The sequence below is a fragment of the Miscanthus floridulus genome, chromosome 3, assembly GCF_019320115.1.
Source record: "Miscanthus floridulus cultivar M001 chromosome 3, ASM1932011v1, whole genome shotgun sequence".
Lineage (NCBI taxonomy): Eukaryota > Viridiplantae > Streptophyta > Magnoliopsida > Poales > Poaceae > Miscanthus > Miscanthus floridulus.
This window is the reverse complement of record NC_089582.1, coordinates 106,082,767-106,106,245: the sequence shown is the minus strand read 5'-3', so window position 1 is coordinate 106,106,245 and position 23,479 is coordinate 106,082,767. Positions and strand designations below refer to the sequence as shown.

The following is a 23,479-nucleotide window of genomic DNA, read 5'->3' as shown; positions in this document are numbered from 1 at the left end:
AATTTCTTGAACTGCCTTTCAAAACAAACAAACAACAATTTTGTCATGTCTGGAAAGGAAAGTAAGATTGCCCAAGCTAGCTAGATTACAGCGTCAATAAGTCATGTTGCATGCTCCTAACAATATTAGCACAGTGGTCAGAGGGGCAACTCAATGGTCTTCGATATAATCTACAACACAATCAGAGTAAATTTTAGAAACACTTCTACAGTTATGTTCGAATCGTAACCTATTTTCTACAGGAGTACATCTACAAATAAATCATGCCAAAGCATTTCACACAATATTATCATTGGAAAGGAATGTAACTTTCAATGTGTCTTCTTACTAGACACGAACATGGCCACTATGGACCGTGGAAAGAGTGACTTCCGTGGCTTTGGCTCTTTCATCCTAGTTGCTCCTGTAGTGTCAGCTCTAGACAATGTTCCAACCATTTGAGGATTGGAGGTTGACGATGCTGCATCAAAAGACAATGAAGCGCTCTTCAAATTGGGGATGTCAGAAATAGCATGGCCTGACTCGCCCGCTTTCCTTTGCTGCTCATGCTTGGCCCTCCGCTTCCTCAGCTCGTTCTCCATGGTGAGCTTGCCATATTGCGCTGAATTGGCTTTCTCCTGCGCAGCCCTTAGCTCCAACTTCCTCTCATAGATCTTCTTGGTCGACTGCTCTAGTTGATTCAAGCTCCTCACCTCTGCATCCTTGGATTCTTTGATTTTCTCAACAGCCTTGATGACCCGCTTCTTGGCGAGTCCTTCAGCATCTTGGGCTTTCTTGCTTAAGGCATCATACTCTTCAAGTGATAATGTCATATAGTTGTCGCTTATCCGTTCATCTTGGGGCTCTATTTGTGCTTCATCTTTGTATTCTTGCAATGCATTTGCTGAGGCGGTCGCAATTTCTTTAGATGCGTTCACTGCAAGTATCTCCCTTGATGCCGCTTCTAGCCTCAATTTGATGACATTAAATTGTGCCTTGACTTGATCCACCTCTTCCCTAGCTTTTGCCACCTCATAACGTGCCATCTGAGCCTTAGCCTGTGCTTGTTCCACTACTTCAGTTGCTTGTTGTAGCTCTGCAGGCATCTTAGATGCTTTTGTTCTTTCATGGACGATGTTGAGCTCGCATGTCATGTTGCTTTGCTCTTCCTGGAGTGATGACACAGAAAGCGAAGCGAGGTGCTCTTTGTGTTTCAATGCCAACAGATCTGCCTCCTCCCTCTCTATTTCAGCTCGTAATGTAGCAGCAACATTCCAAAGTATTCTGGCATCATCCTTGGCTTTTTTAATGTCCGCCCTCATGTCCTCAAGCTCCTTCCTAGCATTTGCTAGCTTCATCTTGGTAATAACCATCGGTCTCTCTGCATCTCCATCTACACTAACCTCTTGGGGACATTCCCCTTTCAAATAACTAGAAAACTCATCTTGCAACTTCACGAGTAGTGTAGAGGCAGCTTTCAGCTTAGACTCGAGATCTTTGTTGGCTGAAGCTGCATCACGCATACTTTGAACCTCCTCATCAACTTGCCTCAGTTCATTTTGCCAATTCTCCTTTTCTTGTTGATATGCCAAAGCAACATTCAATTTTTGTTCCTCTGCTATAATATGAGTAGCTTGTGAAGAGGTGAGCAACTCTTTCAATCTGATAATTTCGAGGGTAAGGTCATCCACAGTTTTCTCAATCTTCTGAGATGCAACACTGGATTCGCATGCTTTTGTTTCAGCATTATCCCTTTTAGTGTTTATGGATGTGTACTCTTTCTGAAGTTGTTGTAGCTCATCCTTCACTAAATGTAGTTCTGCCAACGCACTAGCATAGCGATATCTTGCAAGCTCAATTTCTGCTCTTGCTGCAGCACTCTCTCTACAGGCAATTCCCTGTTGAATCTCTTTGAACCGTATATCAACCAACTCTGAGTCTTGCTGTGCTTGTATTGCCTCAGTTTGCGTCTTCTCCAAATTTAGCTTCAACCCTTCTATGGTTCTCCTAGTGGTACACAATTCCATGACAACTTTGTTTTTCTCAACTTCTGCAGCTTCCGCTCTTCTTTTGTACTTAGGAGCATCTTTCAGTGCCTTGTCAAGCTCATTTTGGACATTCTTACGTCTCTACACAAAACAAATGGAATGAAAAGACATGCTAATTTCATAAGTTAACACGAAAAGGAAAACAATGGTGTTGAGACATACAAAGAACATATTAGGAGAATAGACATTACCTCTTTCCAATCAAGAATGCCTCCAAATTTGCTTACAGCCTCTTTAACAGATTCTATTGGTGCTCCAGTGTCAACAAGCACCCTATTATCTATAGATTGAATGAACCGCTCAGCAATCTCTGCCGCCTTATAAATATTTCTTTCAGCAGAGTTAGGGCGACTTTCTACCTTTGGTTCACCCAAGTAATGGCCATTCCCCTCTCCTTTGTTTGCTAAATCATTAATTGCAAGGCGACTTAAATCTTCACTAAAATGTCTAGAGTGACTACTTATGCCCTTCCGTTCAATCTGGTCATTGCAATTTTGCTCTCCATTGTTCAAACGCAAATCATTAATTGAAAGGGCACTTAAATCCTCACTTAAATGTCTACTATGAACAACCGGGACACTTTTAGTGAAATCAAAGGAAGCGGGAGGTTCTGAATCAATCAAACTTGCCACTAAATCGACAGATTCAGAAGGAACAGATATATGTGGTACATTTTCCACATTCACTTCATTCATTGTGCAGGATACAGGAGGTTCCAAATCAATCAAACTTGCCACTAAATCAATAGATTCAGAAGGAACAGATATCTGTGGCACATTTTCCACATTCACTTCATCCATTATGCACGATGCAGGAGCTCACTGAGTGGTCGATTCAGAAATTTATCATGGATATACTTGACATAGGGTACCTGGAAAGTAATCACCATGTTACATTATAAAAGGAAGTGTTTTCACAATTCCGACTCATGGTTCGAGAAAATTACTTTTATAATAAGTAGTCTCACAATGTTTCCCCAACAATAAAAAAGAAATGGGTTGCTTTATAAAGAAAATATTTTGAATAATTTTGTGAGTAAAGTCCTCTTCAAATTTACCATATATATAATTGTATATTTTTTGTTAAGAAAGTACAGTAACTCTGTCAAAATAGTCCATGGGCACTGACTCTAACAACAAGAAAAATAAGGCTGATCAAATCAGTTGCAATTTCACCTACTAAAGTTATTGGGAACATGCATTTTTCATTAAAACGGAAATGATATATGTTTGAGATTGCTTTAGGATGCCGCTTTTTGAAAATTCTACAATTCATGAGCGAAGTAAGAAGGAAGGACAAATCTGAGCAGCCCTCCCCCCACACTAGGACAAATCTGAGCAACCCCCCACCCCCTACACACACTATTCTACGCCTTGCACGTTGAATAGTATTCAATACGCCAGCAAAGCGCTGCTATCCTTCGACGACACCTCTCAAACTTAAAACCACATCCACCTAACGGTTTATAAATATCCTTATTTACTAAATCCTCTATGCGAAAAGGTCACCGCATTAAAATGACAGAAACACTACTCCTTGTACATCAGAGTAAATTTCATCATTCAAAAATAGTAAGCATTTCTAAATGGACATTCTCTCCCACAACCATGAATATACTTGACTTAGGGCAACTGGAGTATCATCATAATGCCACATATGATCCCCACATTCAATGGAGTTCTCATCATGGATCTCATACCATGCGGGCTCCACCACGCCCCGGTGGACCCCGTCTTTGCTGCTACCCCAATAGTCATCTAGTTCGGCGCACCTCAGCGCACCATTTCCGTAGCCCTATAGCTCGTCATGGTTGCCTCGAGTTGTCAACTCCACCCGCTAGTGGAATCTCCTCTGTTCAACTACACGCCGTAGGAGTCTCCCCTAACCTCTCACGGAGAAACACCCTAACTATGAATTTGTATCGCCATTGTTCCGCTCTGAGCATATCCCTTGATTTTGACTACATGTAGTCCTTTATTTGATTTAGGAACTAAATTAATCCCCCATATACAATATAGTTCGCTCTTCTGTTGCGATTCTTAATCTATGTCAGATCGATTCCACTCAAATTGATGCATTATGTACATAGCATATGATATTTTTGTGGATTTATAAGACACTAACACCTGCGTCAATGTTGATACGCATATATCACCAAACGATTATTTTTGTTTTTTGAAAACCTAATCAGTCATATCCTAATATTCCAAATGTACAACTAAAGATAAACCAGCTAATAACCAAGCATTCAATTCTTTGGTTTCAAAATATGCCAGTCCAAGCTGCACAAACCTACATATACATATATGTATCATTTATATAGTCCAAGCTACACAAACCTACATATACACATCTACCAGACATATTGGCTATTGTCTTTTGTTCACGGAGAATTCCGTAAGTACCTCATTGAATTGTTCAACAAACACTTTTGTAAAGATGATCCACCTATCCCATCATAGATTAAATCAAGAGACGAGTACAGTGCCTGTCTACGGTGCAAGGAGATGTGCTTGATCGATAGTGAGGAACCTGATCCATCTTTTGTTGTTAATGCTTCCTTCAACATGAAAATCACTAAGGTAAGCTGAACGTTACCATGTTTTCTAATAGTAATTGACTAGAAGCATACCGCGCGCGGTGCTGCGGGAATTGCGGATTAGTGGATTGCGTTGTATGATGATGTAGACAACAAAATGCTTATGTGTCTTGTCGACGTGGACATTACAGTTGCATGTACCAGTTGCATGTGCTAGTGGATTTTAATTGTATATGACATTGCATTGCGTAGTTAGACAGTTTGCACGTCGAGATAAATAGCTAGTGGGGTTTGCTTAATGGATTTTAATTATACGTGATAGTGCATTGTTTAGTTGGACAACTTGCATATTGAGATAAATAGCTAGTGGGATTTTGCTTTATAAGAGTAGAAGATAAGATTTAGTTTGCTCAAAATGTGTTTGAAGGTTTATTCAATTGTAACCATGTAGGTTGATTTGATGTAGAAGGCGTCAATATGAGCTGTGTAGCGTGTTTCATTCTCATGAACATAGGTGTAAAGCTAAAGAACTAGTTGATAGCTGCGACTACTTGACCCTCCAAGATTGAGGGTCACACATTTGTATTGAAACTATGATATCCACACGAACAACATGAGTCACACGCCATGTCTTTAAACGATTATTCTTAGGGTCTGTTTGGATGTTGGTATTGGAGGAGCTGGAATTGAATTTGTTACAATACCAAATCAGGCTAGCTTTGACATTGGCTTACAATACCAAACCTGTTGTTTGGATGTCATGGAATTACTAGTTGGAATCCAATGAGATGGCAAATACCAATTGTTGTTTGGATATGCATAAACCAAAATTGACGCATCTTCTCTTCCCTGTCCATGTGCTACCTCCTGGAGGTGTAAAAAAACTCCTATCCTGGCACTGGCGGTGGTGGCCATGGCCTTGGGAAGGCGGATCTTGGCATCAGATAGACCTAGATGGTGGCTATCAGGGACCAATACTAGGGTACCCAAAGAGGAGGGGCTAATAGTCATCAACATTAATTCATCCTAACAGTCAAGAGCGCAATTACGGCTCCAACCGACCCCCAGGTGCACGGGCTCTGCCTTGACTGACCACTGGGGACCTCTGGGGAAGGACTCCGGCTCGCCCGACCCCAAGTCCTTGCGCTCTGCCTTCGCCCAACCCTTGGGTTTACGCTCTGCCTCGCCCGGCCTCTGGGAGAAGGCTCCGCCTTGCCCGACCCCAAGGCCACGGGCTCCACCTCCCTCGGCCTCTGGGGGAGGGCTCTGCCTCACCTGACCCCAAGGCCGCGAGCTCCGCCTCGCCCAACCCTGAGGTCGTGGGCTCCGCCCCGCTCGACCCTTGGGTTTGCGCTCCACCTCGCTCGGCCTCTGGGGGAGGGCTCCACCTTGCCCGACCCTGAGGCCACGGGCTCCGCCTTGCTCGGCCTCTAGCGGAGGGCTCCACCTCGCCTGACCCCAAGGCCACGGGCTCTATCTCGCCCGACCCTCGGGTTTGTGCTCTGCCTCGCCTGACCTCTGACCGCGGCTCTGCCTCGCTCGACGAAGACCCATGCCGCCGCTAACCACTCTAGGTCCAAAGTGTATGGGCCTAGGTCAAAAGCTCTGACACCAGGGAGGAGACCAGCATGCCCCAATGTATCCTACGGCCACGACGGGCCATACCCAAGGGTTCACATCAAGAACAGCGTCAGGTGTTCCGATGCTGTTCTGCCTACCCCTCGTACGAATACTGATAGGCGCATCAGTTCACCACGACGTCCGCTAGGACGGAGTGGAGCGCCATGACTGGCATACGATGCCTACGCATTGCACCAATGATGGACAGGGTCGCGATGTGGCACCATCCCTATTGACATTTATGGGGTCGGTGGGACCCACCTGAAGGAGAAGGACCTAGCAATTCTAAAGGCCTTCGGCTCTCTCTGGTTCTTCTCTTTCCCTCCACTGTAACCCATGCTTTTTCTTGGCATATAAAAGGGAAAGCAGGGCGCCCCACGAAAGAGAAGGAGGGATTCAGGCCAGATCTGATCGAATCACCCCGATCTGATTCAAGCCAGATAAACACACAAGAACACAACACGAACACACGGCTGAGCAGCAATTGAGCTCTCAGCACTCATTTACTCTTTCCACCAGAGACTTGGGACCCTTTCCCTCTCTCACCCGTTTGTAACCCCTACTACAAACTTTCAGTGCTAGTAACATGAGCAACAACAATGAACTGGACGTAGGGACATTCTGCCCGAACCAGTATAAGCCTCGTGTCCTCTAAGCACACCATCCGAGCCATACGCACAATATTAGAAATTTACTCATCGGTGGTAACTCGAAACACCAATAGTTGGCATGCTAGGTAGGGGCCTTTTGCCCGTCTCGACATCCATACCAGGCTTTGGATGGCTAGTCACAACGTCAGCTAGGTCCCGGGCACACACGTGCGCTTTAGGAGCATGGACTTCATCGTCACAATGGAGGGAGAGTTGGTGTGGCCTCCCATCACCGTCCAACCTCTCCACTTCACCGACCTCGACGCGATCACTGAGGTGCTTGAGGATCTACAGCTGCACGGACCGGAGGCTCACGCCCCCTAGAGCGACCAGCTCCTCGGCTTTGACTATGGGAGGTTAGAGCACCAGCTTGGTGCCTTCCTAAGACCTTGACCAACCCGGGAGGACCTACGCCACCTCACCTTCTCGTTCACCAATATCATGGCACAACTTGCCAGAGGAGAGCCCCTCTCCCTAGAATACCTCATCTAGAGCGCCCCGACAATGCTCTCGTTCAGTCTCCGCAATGCTGTAGAGACTGTTGGCCACCTTGTGGCACAACGCATGCCTCCATCCCCACGAATGATGAGTTCATGGGGATGACTGAATATGTCATAGAATCTTTCCACGACCTCCTTGTGAGAGAAATGGAGTCACCCTCCACCTCTAACTCTAGCAGGGGAGAGCCATCACCCCTCTCATGAATGTTTCATGGTAGGTACCCCGAGGGACACATCAAAAGCATCCACGAGGAAGAGGCTACCCCAATGAATGACCTCAACGACGAGGTCGAGAGAGATGCAGGGGCCCCACCATTCCTGTGGGTGGAGCAGCTGAAGGCCCAGCACCAAGAGCTCGAGGAAGTGCGACTCCAGCTCGAGCAGGAATGCATGGAGCTCGAGTGAGAGATCGAGCGCAACTGAGACGGTGGGCGCGCGTGCCATGGCCAGCGACATGAACCAAAGGATCATCGAGGATGATGAAGCGCTCCCACACTTCTCTTAGGCAAGCCAAAACATCGCTGCTACGGCGGCATTGCTCCAGGGGCTTCAGGGGCCTACAACACCCGAGGATCATCGGGCCCATCATGAGATTTGTACGCTACTCGAGCGTGCGGCGGCACAGTAGGCCGAGAGCTCACTGTCCTGACGATGTGAGCTCGACGCCAGCCAGCGCACGCCCTCAAAGTGACTCGACAAGGACGCATCAGTCCACCAAGCACCGTAAGGCAGTAGGCCACGCACCATGGTCCTGGTGCATGAGCATCTTGGCTACCACCATGATGCGTGCAGCACCCTCGATGCTCACAGACATACCTACGGTGGTGCAAGGGAGGGGGCTAACCATGGCTACCACCCTCGTCATGGCAGACGCTACGATAGCGGCAAGGACTGAAGCCTGAGCCCCAGCCTTTTGGGACCTCAGACCTTCGGCTGACACGTCCTCAACGCCGTCTTTCCACCACGATACCGACCACCGACCAACATCCTAAGTACTCCGGGCAAATGAACCCCGGACTTTGGCTCAAGGATTATTGGCTTGCTTACCAAGCCGGTGGAGCGGATAATGACCATTTCATTATCTGCAACCTTTTATTGTTCATGGCTGATTCAGCGTGAACATGGTTGGAGCACCTTCCGCCCAACAGAATCCAAAGTTGGTTGGACCTAAAAGAGATCTTCGTGGGAAACTTCTAGGGCACATATAAGCATCCTAAGAATCCATGGGATCGCAAAAACTACCGACAGAAGGCCGGGCAAACCCTTCATGGGTACATCTGGTGCTTTTCCTGGTAGTGCAACGAGCTGCCCAACGTCGCCGATGCTGATGTCATAGGGGTCTTCCTATCTGGGACCACCTGCGAGTCCCTAGTTCACAAGGTGGGACATAAGGGCCCGTGAACGACCAAGGAGCTCCTCGACATCGCAACCAGCCATGCCACGGGCGAGGAGGCGGTCGGAGCGATCTTCGATCGCCTCAAGGGCAAGGCAAAGTGGGACGAGGACATCGGTGAAGGCGCCTCCAACCATCCCAGTAATAGGAAGAACAAGCAGCGGCGCGAGGGCTCACTCATGGCCACCGCGGACCGCAAGGGGGGTCGAAAACCCATCGAGGATACCCTGAACCACTTCAAGAAGCTGCTCGAAGGGCCATGCCCGAACCATGCCTTCCCCATCAATCATCTCTAAAAAGACTACGGCCTCATGAAGCGATTCTTGTCCAAAGGCACCAATAGGGGGGAGCATAGGGGGGACCCCAAGCCAATCGTGGATGACATCGAGGAGAAGGACGATGGCTTTTAAATGCAGGATGGCTGCCTTATGATCTTTGGAGGGTCGGTGGCCTATGACTCCAAGCATCACCAAAAGCTTGCACGCCATGAGGTCTATACGACCGAGCCATCCGTGCCTATCTTCTTCCGATGGTTGGAGTCCACCATAACCTTTGATTGGACCGACCAGCCAAATGCGTCCCGCAGCCGGGATAATATCTGCTCATGGTTAACCCGATCATCGGCATGAAGCGGCTCACCAAGGTACTAATGGATGGAGGTAGTGGCCTCAACATCATGTACGCAGAAACGCTCAACGCCATGGGTATCGATCGAGCGCATGTCCGGTCGACCAGGGCACCTTTCCACGGCATCGTGCCTAGAAAGCAGGCTATGCCACTCGGGCAAATCAATCTGCCCGTCACCTTTGGGGATCTATCTAATTAAAGGATGGAGACCCTCACCTTTCGAGGTGGTCGGGTTCCATGGAACCTACCACACCATCCTAGGATGTCCAGGCTACGTGAAGTTCATGGTCGTCCCCAACTACACCTACCTAAAGCTGAAGATGCTAGGACCAAGCAGGGTCATCACCATTGGCACCTCCTTCCAACGCACCTATGAGTGCGAGGTCGAGTTCTGCGAACACGCCATGGCAATTATCGCCTCCAAAGAGCTCACGGCCACCAGGAAGGAGGTCGCCGAAGAAGCACCCGACCCTAAGCGGTCGTCTGGGTCTTTTGAGACTATAGAGGGCGCCAAGAAGGTCCTCATAGACCTCAGCGGCTCCAAGGGAAAAGTGGTACGCATTGGCACCACGCTTTCCTCTAAATAGGAAAGCACGCTCGTTGACTTCCTCCACGCCAATAGAGATATCTTTGCGTGGAAACCCTCAGATATATCAAGCATTCCGAGAGAAGTTGTCGAGCACGCCTTGAAGATCAGTCCAAGCTCCAAGCTAGTGAAGCAGCGTCTGTGTCGCTTCGACGAGGGGAAGCCCAGGGCCATCGACGAGGAGATCATGAAGCTTTTGGCGGCTGGGTTCATCAAGGAAGTATATCACCCCAAGTGGTTAGCCAATCCTGTTCTTATACAAAAGAAGAGTGGAAAATGGAAAATGTGTGTTGACTACATGGGTCTCAACAAAGTGTGTCCAAAGGATCTGTTTCCTTTGCCATGCATAGACCAAGTAGTCGACTCAACCTCAGGGTGTGAAACCCTTTGCTTCCTTGATGCGTACTCCGGGTACCATCAAATCACGATAAAAGAGTCCGACTAGCTCGCGACATCTTTCATCACCCATTCGGATCGTTCTGCTACATTACAATGCTGTTCGGTCTAAAGAACACTGGGGCCATGTACCAGCATTGTATGCTCAAATGTTTCAGGGGCCTCATTGGGCGAACTATTGAGGCCTACATGGATAACATCATGGTCAAGTCCAAATAGGCTGACCATGTCATAGCCGACCTTGAGTAGACCTTCATAAAACTCTGAGCAAATCGCTTTAAGCTCAACCCTGAGAAGTGTGTTTTTGGGATCCCAAGGGGTATGCTGCTGGGTTTCATCATCTTCGAGCGTGGCATCAATGCCAACTCGAAGAAGATCTCAGCCATCACAAGGATGGGCCCGATTCAGAATATAAAGGGGGTACAACAAGTTATGGGGTGCCTCGCCACGCTCAGCCGCTTCATCTCGTGCCTCGATGAACGAGGTCTCCCCCTCTATTGGCTCCTAAAGAAGGTCGACCATTTCGAATCGATGCTCAAGGCCTAGGAGGCACTTGACATGGTCAAGCAGCTTCTGACAAAGGCCCCGATCCTAGTCCCCCCGACCATTGGGGAACTGCTTCTACTCTGCATCGTGGCCACCACACAAGTGGTCAGTGCCGCCCTAGTAGTAGAGCGAGAAGAAGAGGGACACGCCCTCAAAGTGCAGCATCCCGTATACTTCATTAGCGAAGTCCTGTCCGATTCCAAGACCCGCTACCCCCAAATCTAGAAGCTCCTGTACGCCATCCTCATCACCAAGAGGAAGCTGCGCCACTACTTTGAGTCACATCTGATGATGATCATGATGTCCTTCCCCCTCGACAAGGTCATCCAAAACTAGGATGCCACAGGAAGAATCACGAAGTAGGCACTCGAGCTGATGGATCAAGGCATTTCATATGCCTCCCAGATGGCCATCAAGTCCCAAGTGCTGGCTAATTTCATTGTAGAGTGGACCGAGGTCCAAATGCTACCAGCGGTCATCGACCAAGAGTACTGGATGATGTACTTTGATGGATCGCTGATGAAGAAAGGCATCGGTGTGGGACTGGTCTTCGTTTCGCTTCTCAAGGTACACATGAGGTACATGGTTCACCTCCATTTCCCCTCTTCCAACAATGTGGCCGAGTATGAGGTAGTCATCAATGGCCTACGCATCACCATCAAGTTGGTTATCCAACGCCTGGACGTCCGGGGTGACCCCCAGCTAGTCATCGACCAAGTCACAAAGGAGTCAAGCTGCCACAACGCCAAGATGGCTGCATATTGCCGAGAAGTCCACCAGCTGGAGGACAAGTTCGACGGCCTTGAGCTCAGTCACATCCCAATGCATCTCAACAAGGTAGTCGACGCACTAGCGAAAGCAGCGTCCGGCCGAGAGCCGGTGCCAATTGGCATCTTCGCTAGAGATCATCACAAGCCCTTGGTCCGCTATGAGAAGCCGAAACAAGCCAGTGGTGGGCTTAACCACCCGTCAGCTCCATCCAACCCCGAGGTCATAGAGCTTAACGAGGATCCATCGATAGAGCCTGACCCTTTGGCCGACTGGAGGATGCCTTACCTCGACTACCTCCTCCATGAGGTGCTACCGACAGACAAGATGGATGCTCGGTGGCTCGTGCGTCATGCCAAGTCCTTTGTCCTTATTGAGGGTGAGCTCTACAAGCGAAGTCACACTGGGATCCTATAGCGCTGCATCCCCATCGAGCAAGGGAAACAGTTGTTGATTTATATCCATGGTGGGGTCTATGGGCACCATGCCACACCTAGGACTCTGGTCAGAAACACATTTCGACAAGGCTTCTATTGGCTGACCACGGTAGCCGATGCTGAACATATTATGCGCACCTATGAAGGGTGTTAGTACTACGCTCGGTAGACCCACCTGCTGGCCCAAGCACTCTAGATGGTCCCTATCACATGGCCATTCACGGTCTAGGGGCTCGATCTAGTTAGACCTCTCAAGAGGGTGCCCAAGGGCTATACGCACTTGCTTGTCATAGTAGACAAGTTTAGAAAGTGGGTAGAGGCTCGACCGATCTCCGCGGTCAAGTCCAAGCAAGCCATTCTTCCTTGACATTGTCCATCGCTTTGGGTCCCAAACTCCATCATCATGGACAACGACATGCAGTTCACTAGAAAGAAGTTGCTTTGATTCTATGATGAATATCACAACCACATCGATTGGGATGCCATAGCGCACCCCCACACGAATGGGTAGGTCAAGCGCGTGAATGGCATGGTCCTACAAGGCCTCAAGCCTAGGATCTTCAATCGATTGAACAAGTTTGGTGGACGATGGGTCACGGAACTTCCCATGGTGCTTTGGAGCCTGAGGATGACCCCTAGCTGGGCCACCGGCTACACACCATTCTTCATGGTCTATGGTTTCGAGGCTATCCTCCCGACCGACCTCGACTATGGAGCATCAAGGGTCAAGGCGTACGATGAATAGGGAGCTGAGGCATCCCTCAAAGATGCCATGGACTAGCTAGATGAAGCGCATGACATCGCCCTCCTCCACTCAGCCAAATACCAACAAGCATTGCACTGGTACCATAGCCATCGAGTGTAGGGTTAGGCCTTCAACATTGGGGACCTAGTACTCTGCCTCATCTAGAGCAACAAGAACCACCACAAGCTCTCTCCACCATGGGAGAGACCATACGTCATCATGGAGGTGCTCCAACCAGGTGCCTACAAGCTCAAGACCATTGACGATGAAGTCTTCATCAATGCCTAAAACATTGAGCAGCTATGTTGCTTTTACCCTTAATATAAGCACACTTTCTCTTATTAGTTTTGCTATCGACTCCCCGATCTGTAGTGACACCCGACCCTAGCAACGGCAGGGAGTCAGGCCTCACTCGGGGGCTAATAAGAGCATATCTATCCGGTAGACATTCTCTACGTCCGACCCTTTCTCACATTAAGACCTAGAAGCAAGGTTTGTGGAAACGAACGTTGAGTAAAACTAGTCGGACTGCGAGAAACCTATGCCCCAGCGGCTATGTCACCTTTGCTCACTAGCGTTATCAAAGTTTGTTCACCCACACCCCGAGCTTTTTAGCCTTAACTACGGATAGAGTCGGTATGCGTCTAAGAGTATATCCGCCTGGCAAACATTCTCTATGCTTGACCCCCTCTCACATTGAGACCTAGAAGCTAGGGTTGTGGAAACAAACTCTGAGTAAAACTAGTTGGACTATGAGAAACATACGCCCCAGTGGCTACGATGTCTTTGCTCATCAGCGTGATCAGAATTTGTTCACCCGCACCCTGAGCTTTACGGCCTTAATGATGAAAAGGGTCGGAACGCACTAACATTTTTATACAAAAAGGAGAGAAGGGCTAAACAGTTGTTTGGCCATAACAAAATCTAAGAGCTTGTTCACTTGTTACGAGTTTGCCACATGGCTCATCTACCTAACTAATTTCTTGGGAAGAATGATCTCATCCTCTATTTCCGTAGGAAAGCCCTATGCCAGTGGGTCACCCAAGCTGATCAAACAGCTCGGGCTGCTGCCGAGAGACGGTTAGGGAGCAGTGGAATGCCACATGTGGGTTATTCCAACTCCGTCATGAATGACAGACCTGTATTCCACTCGAACATATCCAGTAAGAGCTCCCCGAACCTGTCACTTGTGCCATCGACATAAGTCCTATGCCAGTGGGTCACCCAAGTCGATCGGACGGTTCGGGCCGCTGCCGAGAGATGGGTCACCCTTAATTTACACATGTTTTCTCTTATTAATTTCGCTATCGAGCTCATGACCCCAGCAACATCAAGGGGTCAGACCTCACATGGGGGCTGGCAAGAGTGTCTATTCGGTAGACATTCTCTATGCCTGACCCTTCTCTCATGCTAAAACCTAGAGGCAAGGTGTGCGAAAACAAACTCTGAGTAAAACTGGTCGAACTACAAGAAACCTACACCCCAGCGGCTACGACATTTTTGCTCACCAACGTGATCAGAGTTTTTGTCCCCGTACCCTGAGCTTTAGCCTCCGCCTTCTCGGGAAGGGTTTAGAGGGGCCCACCTTTGGAATCTTCATCGAGGAGAGGCTAGCAGGTCACCTAAGTCGATCTGACAGCTCGGGCCACTACCGAGAGACGGGTAAGGAGCAGTGGTATGCCCCATGCAGGTTATGCCAACTCCATCATGAACAACAGATCTAGACCCCACACAGACATATCCGGTAAGAGCTCCCCGAACCCGTCACTCGAGCCATCGAGGTAACTTTACCAACCCCCACTTTACTTTTCAAGTGCATGATCATTCATTTATCCATTCTCATGCATGCATTCATACATTCATCCATTCTCATGCATGCATTCATACATTCATCCTATACATCCAAGCATTGCATATGCAATTGCTGTATCACAATGCTTCGTGTCGCATCACGAAGCGGTAGTCGTCTCATTCGATATGAGCGGTGACTGACCGAGGTTCGAAGGTCGGCCCACAAAGGGCTTGAGGTCGCCTCGCATCAAATAGAGCTAGGGGAGAAAAATGTAGATGAGCCCCAATAGCCCTTACGTGACCTTGCTCAGAAGCAGACAGGGACATCTCGATCTTCTCGTTTGATCCTAACCTCAAGCCAAGCTCATAGAATCTCCATCGAGGAGACGCCAGCGGGCCACCTAAGTCGGTCTCTGGAATGACTCGAGCATCTACTAGGAGGTGTGTTAAGGAGAAGTGGAATACCACATGAGGGCTATGCTGACCCCATCAGTGAACGACAGACCCAGATTCCACTCGAACATGCTCGCTAGCGAGCTCACCGAGCGCGACACTTGATCCATTGAGGCAAGTGTTGTTAGCTCAACCCCTTCGGTTGTAGAAACCATGGATGGGGTGATGCATGAAATTCAGCCAACCCTTACTGAGCCCAACGGGGCTCGGGGGCTCGAGCCGCCTGACCCTAACTAGGGAATCCAACTGATCAGGGTTCAAAGGCTGGACCACGAAGGGCTCGAGGCCGCCTCACGTCGAACAGAGCCAGGGGAGAAAATGCATATGAGCCCCAGCGGCCTTTGCCTGACCTACTCAGAAGTGGGTAGGGTCATTTTGACCTTCTCATTCGATCCTAACCTTGAGCCAAGCCCATAAAATCTCCATTAAGGGGAGGCCAGTAGGCCACCTGAGTCGGTCTCCGAAATGACACGGGCATCTACCGGGAGGTGGGTTAAGGAGCAGTGGAATGCCATATGAGGGCTATGCCAACCCCGTCATGAACGATGGACCTAGATTCCACTCGGACATGCCTGTTAGTGATCTCACCGAGCACGTCGCTCGAGCCATCGAGGCAAGTGACGTTAGCTCAACCCCTTTGATTACGAAAACCATGGACGGGACGACGATCACAAAGACGAGCCAACCCTCGATCAGACCCCCACTACACATGGGGGCTCGAGGACGACTTGTAAGGAGACTGAATGCGCAGTCGCAAAATGATGGCTCAAATCCTAAGGAGGGGGTACATGCGAAAACTAAGAATAACATTTCTAAAACAAGAGATGTTTTTTCCTGCTAGTTTCGCTATCCTCTCCTTGATCTTTAGTGATACCCGACCCTAGCAATGGCAAGGGGTCAGGTCTCACTCGAGGGCTAATAAGGGTATATATACCCTTTCTGAAACAATCATCGTGCCTGACCCCTTCCTCACATTAAAAACATAGCAGCAAGGTTTGCGGAAACAAATGACTAAGTAAGGCTGGTTGGACTGCAAGAAACCTATGCCCTAGCGGCTATGGCACTCTTTCTCACCAGCGTGATCAGAGTTTGTTCACCCATGCCCCGAGCTCTACGATCTTAACAAACGGAAGGTCGAAACGCATTAACCCCTTTTCACACATAAAAAGGAGAAAAAACAAACTTGTTCACACTGAAATAAAAGAACAGACTTGTTCAAACAAAATACAGGGGTCAGAACTTGTTCGATTATTAAAAAAATGATCGTCTGACCTATCTAACTAACTAGCCCCTCTAGGGGAGAACTATGTCTTCTATCCTATCTGCCAGGTCCTGTGAAAGAGGAGCCACCACCACTTCCATCTCCTCCAGCTCATGGACTTCATAGCCAGGCATGTAGACGTGGCTCATCGTCTCTAGATCGATGTTGTCCCCATAATGAGAACAAGCAATCACTAAGGACTAATTGACCCCGATGCGAAGTGCACTCCTTTTGAGCTAGCGCACCCGAGCCATGATCTTGATGGCACAAGCCATGAGTGAGCTGGTCCCCTCTAACCACACCACCTGAAGGTCGTCACAGACCACTCTAAGGGCGGCGCTCAAGATACCAAGCTCATCACTCTCTGCCTATAGATTCCTCCTCACTATGGTGAGGTCCATGGCCAGCCCGGTAGAAATGCTCTCAGCCTCTAGCTTTTGGGTCATCGCGCTTTTGAGCTTGGCCTAGAGGGAGCTGACCTTATGCTGTGCATCATCGCGCTCTTGGTAGCCTTGGTCATGCTCTTGAAAATCCTAGTCACACTCCTCATGAGCCACGCCACATTCTGAGTGGATCCTCTCTATGGTTTGGAGCAGCTTGTCCCGCTCCTTGCGTAGCCAAGCGACCGTTGTGGCATCCAGGCTCACCCTCTTCTCTAGGGCCACGAGCTTCTCCTTGGCCCCTAGCTTCAAATCCCTTTCCTTCTCTACCTCATCCAGAAGGTTAAGGATCTGCTGGTGGGTCTTGGTGTCCCACCTCAAACGCTTTCTTGGCCTTATCAGCATCTCGACAGGCCTCGGCCACTCATGACTAAAGATTGGCCACCGACTCGGCGAGGGGACTCAGCTCGGCCACCCTCTACTGGTTGGCAACAAGCTGAGCGGTCACCTCCCCATGTAGCCGCATCTCCTCGAGGAGGTGGTCCTAGGTCTCCTTCTATTGATGAAGGAACCAAGACTTTCCCTGGCTATGAACTATGAGGGACTGTAGGAAGATGATGATCAGGATACAAAAATAAAAAAGGAAGATAAAGGTAAAGAGCAGGATGAAACAATACCTGACCAAAGAGAATGACAGCATCATGCAATGCGCCCGTGGTGTGGTTCAGGGCCTTGAGCACGAACATGATCCCTATGTCGAGGCTCTCTCGCTCCATGCTCTCGGCGACATCATCAAGGGTGAAGAGCGTCAATGTCGGATCTTGTGGATTCATCCACCGGAACAGGGGCTCGCCCCGTGTGGGCGATCTGCTGCCCACCGATGTCAGGGCTAGGGATGACTCCCCACCGGCTCCAAGCGCTGCTCACCCCTCTCGCCATGATGTCCCCAATGGGACACCCCCTCTAGCGATGGAAGGGATCAGCGGCGCGGATGCCGACCTCTCTCCTAGCACCATGACTCCCTGGGATTCCTCAGCCGCATCCCCCTCTGGTGACCCACGCCAGGCATCATTGCTTGGGCCGTCGATGGCATGGGTCACGCCATTGCCTTTGGTGCCGCTATGGTTATGCCTAGCTGTGACCCATCTATCATGACCGCCGCCACCTCCACCGGCATCGCAGGGTCACGACTGGCTACACCACGCCCGCTGTGGTCGGCGCCATGAGCACAATAGGCACGATGCCAATGCTACAAGGGACAAAAAGCATAAGTCACGATGAAATTCGACCAAAATAGAAAAAATAGAGGAACCGATAGCTCACCTCAGCACCATCGAGCGATAGATGCGTTTGGGGGGCGAACCCCCCGACCCTCGCTCCACCTCGTTGGAATGAGGTCGTTTTGAGCCTACCCCCAGCTCTTGGGCAGAGGGGGCTGCTCCCCTTAGCTCTTGAGGCACGACGACGGAGCCGCTCGCCTCTGCTGGCACCTCAGACACGATGGCAGAGCCTCCCGCCCCTATTGGCTCCTAGGGCAAGCCGATGGTATGTTCTGCCTCCATCAACTCCCTAGACATACCCTTCCCTCCATGGGACAGGAAGGGTCCCAATGCCTATAAGGATGAACCAATACCTGTTAGCGCATCCTTGTTCTCCAGGTTGTCCTACTCGATATCATCGGCTACCTCATCATCGTCATCATCATCATCATTGTCGATGTCCTCCCCCCATTCCCATGCCTATAGCTTTTGCTGCTTCTTCCTCTTCTTGTCCTCCTTCGCCTTTCTCAGCCGCTCACCCTCGACGTGATTCACCGTCCTCACTGTTGAATCCCTCGACAGTAGTGCTAGATGATCCATGAGAATGAGGTCCCTCGGCTGGTCCCACCCCTATCAAAGTTAGTCTCAAGGGGTTAGGAAATTGATTGAAGAAAAGGTGGAAGAAAAGGGGACTTACAAAGATGATGTAGCCTGACTCTGGTCGCATCAGAGGATGCCCCGACACTGGGTAGATGAAGTCAAGGGCAGCACCCATGTCGTCCCACAAAGGCTCCATCACCTCCTTGATGCATTGCGTGATCTTGGAGTTGGGGAGTATCCCCTCGATGAGCGTCATTCTGTCGAACAACGCCTCAGGCACCATCGCATATAGCGAGAGCACGCACATCATCAATGGCACCACCCTCCTTACGTGGTAAGCCCTAATGACGCCTGACCCCTTTAGGCTGTTATCCTTCAAGATGTGGATGGAGGTGATGTGGTCATGGATCTTCTTTTTGTCCTTCTTTGGGATGACCCACTTCCTCCACTGCTCTGAGGCCTCTTCGATCACTGGTGAACTCCGACAGAGGGCCGACAGCGTCGTTCTTGAGGTAGAACCACTACGAGTGCCACCCCTTATTGGACGTTGATAATCGCATGGATGGGTACTCGCCGACCCGATTGTTTCGAAGTTGGATGCTGGCATACCCCATTGGCATGTGCAGCTCCTGCCTGTCGCTCTTTTCCCTCTTCTTTTGGAGGGTGACGGCGAAGAAGTGCCTCCACAAGTCAAAGTGGGGGCTAATCCCTAGGAATCACTCACATAGGGCGATGAACACTGCCATGTGCTGGATCCCATTGGGATTAAGATGTTGCAGCTCGATCTTGTAGTAGTGCAGTAGCTCCCAAAGAAATTTGTGGGCCGAGGTCGTGAACCCACACTCGTGGAAGTGGGTGAACGACACCACATAGCCATTGGGTGGCAATGGCAAATCCTCCTCACCAGGCAGTAGCCACTCCACGAATGAGGTCCGCGCGCTGAGAAGACCACAACAGATGAGGCCCTCCATGTGCTGGAAGGTGATGTCAGAATGGCACCATGGTTCCATTAGAGATGAGGGTAGATGGATGCGGGCTCAACGGCGGCAAAGATGCGGAGGCAGGAAACCTAGGCGATGGTGGCGGTGTGGCTACGGAGGCAAGGATGCAACGTATGGAACCTAGGGGGCTAACCATTTGGTTTATAGGGGTGACAAGCGCGAGGAAACCAACTGCCTGCTTAGATCTCCGCGCCTGCCATGACCTGCCACCATGACTCACCGCGAGGCATGCACACGTAACATATGTCTATTCCCTTAGAAAACTCGCCGAACGTTTCACCTTCCTGAATGGGCCACGACCCATCACAGGTAAAAGGGATATGGAGCTAAAGACGCTCCTACGGGCCATCTAGGCCTAGGAGTCCAAAGGTTGGCCCACCGACGAGTTCAACAACCGCTCCAGGTACCTTTAGAGTAAGGGGAGGAAAAAGATGGCCCTGCTAGCGGCTAGTACCCGAGCGCACAAGTGTCGCAGGCATCCCGACCCACATTCAAGTCTTGACCAGATTCGATCCTTGGTTTTTCCTTAAAGAAAGGCAGAGAGCCCTCGAGACCAGTCGAATAGACCCGAGAACTATATGAATTGATCGCTGAGAATCTAGAGCCGATCACCAGCTGACCCTAGCTGGATCCCCATGAACAGAATGTCGAGGCCCCACTCGGACTAGCCCATTAATGGCTCACCGAGCACCATGATTCATCCATAGAGGAAAATCATGACATAGCTCGGCCCCTCCGTTTTTATCGAAAAAATGCTTCAGGGAAGACAATCACGAAGATGAGCCGATCCTCGACCAAACCCCTATAATGGACGGGGGCTCGAGGAAAGTTGGACTCGCACAAAGGTCGGATGCTCGGTCGTAGAACGATAGACCCTCATAGGGGTCGAAATCGGGAAAGACCTTTTCAGACCTACCAGATCTCATGGCTATACCCCCAAGGGGTACAATCTCAACGAAAGGGAATCACCGTCCCTAGGTCACACCATGGGTGACAAAAGAAGGCCAAGGCCCTCAGAGTCCTCCCATTCAGAAAAGCCTCCAAAGAAGTATTCTACTCCTCCACAGGCTCAGGGCCTACTGTCGGGGACCGATACTACAGTACCCAAAATAGAGGGGCCAATGGTCATCAACATTAATTCATCCAAACAATCAAGAGCACGCCTATGGCTTCAACCGACCCCAAGATGTGTGGGCTCTGCCTCGACCGACCTCTGGGGAGCCTCTAGAAAGGACTTCACCTCACCTGACCCCGAGGTCACGGGCTCCGCCTCGCCTGACCCTTGGGTTTGCGCTCCGCCTCGCCCAACCTCTGGCCGTGGGCTCTGCCTCGCCCTATCCTTGGGTTTGCGCTCCGCCTCGCTCGGTCTCTCGGTGAGGGCTCTACCTCGCCTGACCCCAAGACCGCTAGCTCTACCTCGCCTGACCCTGATTATGTGTGCACCGCCTCGCCCGACCCAAAGGCCATGGGCTCCGCCTTGCCCGACCCTTGGGTTTGTGCTCTACCTCGCCTGGCCTCTAGGGGAGGGCTCTGCCTCGCCTGACCCCAAGGCCACGAGCTCTGCCTCACCTGACCCTTAGGTTTGTGCTCCGCCTCGCTCGACCCTAAGGCCGTGGGCTCCACCTTGCCTGGCCTCTAGGGGAGGACCCCGCCTCGCCCGACCCTAAGGCCATAGGCTCTGTCTCGCCCAACCCTCGGGTTTTGCGCTTTGCCTCGCCCAACCTCTAACCGTGGGCTCTGCCTCGCTCGACGGAGACCCATGTCGTCGCCAACCATTCTAGGTCCAAGTGTATGGGCCTGGGTCAAAAGCTCTGACACTAGGGAGGAGACTGACATGCCCTGATGTAACCCACGGCCATGACGGGCCATACCGGAGGGTTCACATCAACAACAACGTCGGGCGTACCGGTGCTGTTCTGCCTACCCCTCGTATGAATACTAATAGGCATGTCAATTCACCACGACGTCCGCTAGGACGAAGTGGAGCGCCATGACCGGCAAACGATGCCTACGCATGGCACCAGTGATGGACAGGGTGGTGATGTGGTGTTGTCCCTATTGACATTTATGAGGTCGGTGGGACCCACCTAAAGGAGAAGGACCAGGCGATCCTGAAGGCCTTCGGCTCTCTCTGGTTTTTCTCTTTCCCTCCGCTGTAACCCGTGCTTTCCCTTAGCCTATAAAAAGAAAGTAGGGTGCCCCATGAAGGGGAAGGAGTGATTCAGGCCACATCCGATTGAATCACCCTGATCTGATTCAAGCCAGATAAACACACAAGAACACGACACGAACACACGGCTGAGCAGCGATCGAGCTCTCATCACCCGTTCACTCTTTCTACCAGAGACTTGGGACCCTTTCTCTCTCTCACCCATTTGTAACCCCTACTACAAACTTTTAGTGCTAGTAACACGAGCAGCAGCAATGAACTGGACGTAGGGACATTCTACCCGAACCAGTATAAACCTCATGTCCTCTAAGCACACCATCCGAGCCAGACGCGCAATATTAAAAATTTACTCATCGGTGGTAACTCGAAACACCGACAGTGGTGGAGCTCGAGTGGGAAGGGTAGAGCTCGCCGGCTGCTAGTGGAGCTCCAAGGAGAAGTGTGCCGGCGGTGGGCAGACCTCGGGCCGTCCAAGCTTGTGCCGCCGGAGCTTGGCTATGGCGATGGGGGATCCTCGGCCATCCAAGCTTGTGCCGCCATCATCCGCCCATCCGAGCTCGTGCCACCTCCTGTCCGCCTGTCTGCCTCGCCCAAGCTCGCGACGCCGCTGCCCGTCCATGAGGATGAAGAGGGGCGCCGGCCTCAAAGAAGAAGAAGAGGAGGGGTGCCGGTCATGAGGAAGAAGAGGAAATCGCCAGCGCTAGGAAGAAGAAGACGGGTGTCTTTGTTTTCTCGGGCTATGTCCAATTCCCCCCAATACAGAGGGTCACAGCTCTGTATTGAGTGTGAGGAGGCGCAGGCGTGGTGAATACCCTTTGGCATTGAAGTTGATTTCCAATTCCAAATTCCAAGCCATCCAAACAGCGGCATTTGGAGCTATCCAATACCAATGCCAATTCCTTAGACTCAATATCTACATCCAAACGCACTGTTAGGGTTTTTGTTACTACTAGGCAAAAATCCATTTGCTTAATAAAAAATGGTCTATCTAGTTGAGTTCAAATATTTTATATGTACAATTTTACTCTTCTATGGCTTGCCAGGATAAAAAAAATGGCTGGCCGTAGACAAGAATTACGGCCATTTATGGTCATGCACCCATTATTGAACTAAGATTACTACTATTTGGCTATACCCGAGTAAAATCATATATTTTATTGATATGGTCTGTGTTTGTAGAATAAATTTATAAACTATTTACGTGGATCATCACAATAAATTTTGTGGGAACTAGTTGAATAAAGTTGAACACACAACGCGCAAAATAATGGTACAGTGTGCTTCTTGTTTAGAAATACAGTGTGCTTCTTGTTTAGAAAGAAAATCACGTGCACATTCAATTTGTAGTAATAATGGTTTGCAATCCTCTTGTCCTTAGAATTGTCATCCTAGAGTAAATTTCCTATGATTAAAACAATTGTATTTGTGAGGAGGAGAAGAATTGACTTCTTTCTCAAAACACAAGTTCACATCACCCCTCACCCGTAATGCACAATAATGCTAGATAAATCCATGCAAAAAAATTGCCCAAACTAAATACAGATAGGTCAATTCGAACAACAAAATATAACAACTCAACTAATCAATCAAAAAGATAGGAGAAAGGCAATGTGCAATACCTCATTGAAATCCCTTTTCGTTATCTCCCTTCATGGCATGTGGTTTCTCGACGGTAAGGGAAGAAGAAAAATCAGACATGGGTCAAGTTGGGAAGAGAAGGAAAAGAAGTG

The 23,479-nt window shown here is 49.8% G+C and overlaps 3 protein-coding genes across 4 annotated transcripts; 2 read left to right on the top strand and 1 right to left on the bottom strand.

The window, feature by feature from the left end:
* Positions 1–157: 157 nt before the first annotated feature.
* Positions 158–23,479, bottom strand: LOC136546363 (protein WEAK CHLOROPLAST MOVEMENT UNDER BLUE LIGHT 1-like). Of its 2 annotated transcripts, none has more exons than XM_066538340.1 (3): positions 23,369–23,479; positions 2,219–2,898; positions 158–2,108 (listed from the first exon to the last, which is right to left on the bottom strand). In XM_066538340.1, the coding sequence occupies exons 2-3, from the start codon at positions 2,825–2,827 to the stop codon at positions 312–314; spliced, it is 2,406 nt and encodes an 801-aa protein (XP_066394437.1). In that variant the 5' UTR covers positions 2,828–2,898; positions 23,369–23,479; the 3' UTR covers positions 158–311. The 2 variants fall into 2 exon arrangements, with proteins under 2 accessions (XP_066394437.1, XP_066394436.1); XM_066538339.1 differs by lacking the exon at positions 23,369–23,479 and adding an exon at positions 17,397–17,504.
* On the top strand, positions 9,761–10,884 carry LOC136544171 (uncharacterized). Its single transcript, XM_066536420.1, has 2 exons — positions 9,761–9,910; positions 10,621–10,884. The coding sequence occupies exons 1-2, from the start codon at positions 9,761–9,763 to the stop codon at positions 10,882–10,884; spliced, it is 414 nt and encodes a 137-aa protein (XP_066392517.1).
* Positions 11,458–12,069, top strand: LOC136544170 (uncharacterized). The gene has a single exon (XM_066536419.1). The coding sequence runs from the start codon at positions 11,458–11,460 to the stop codon at positions 12,067–12,069; it is 612 nt and encodes a 203-aa protein (XP_066392516.1).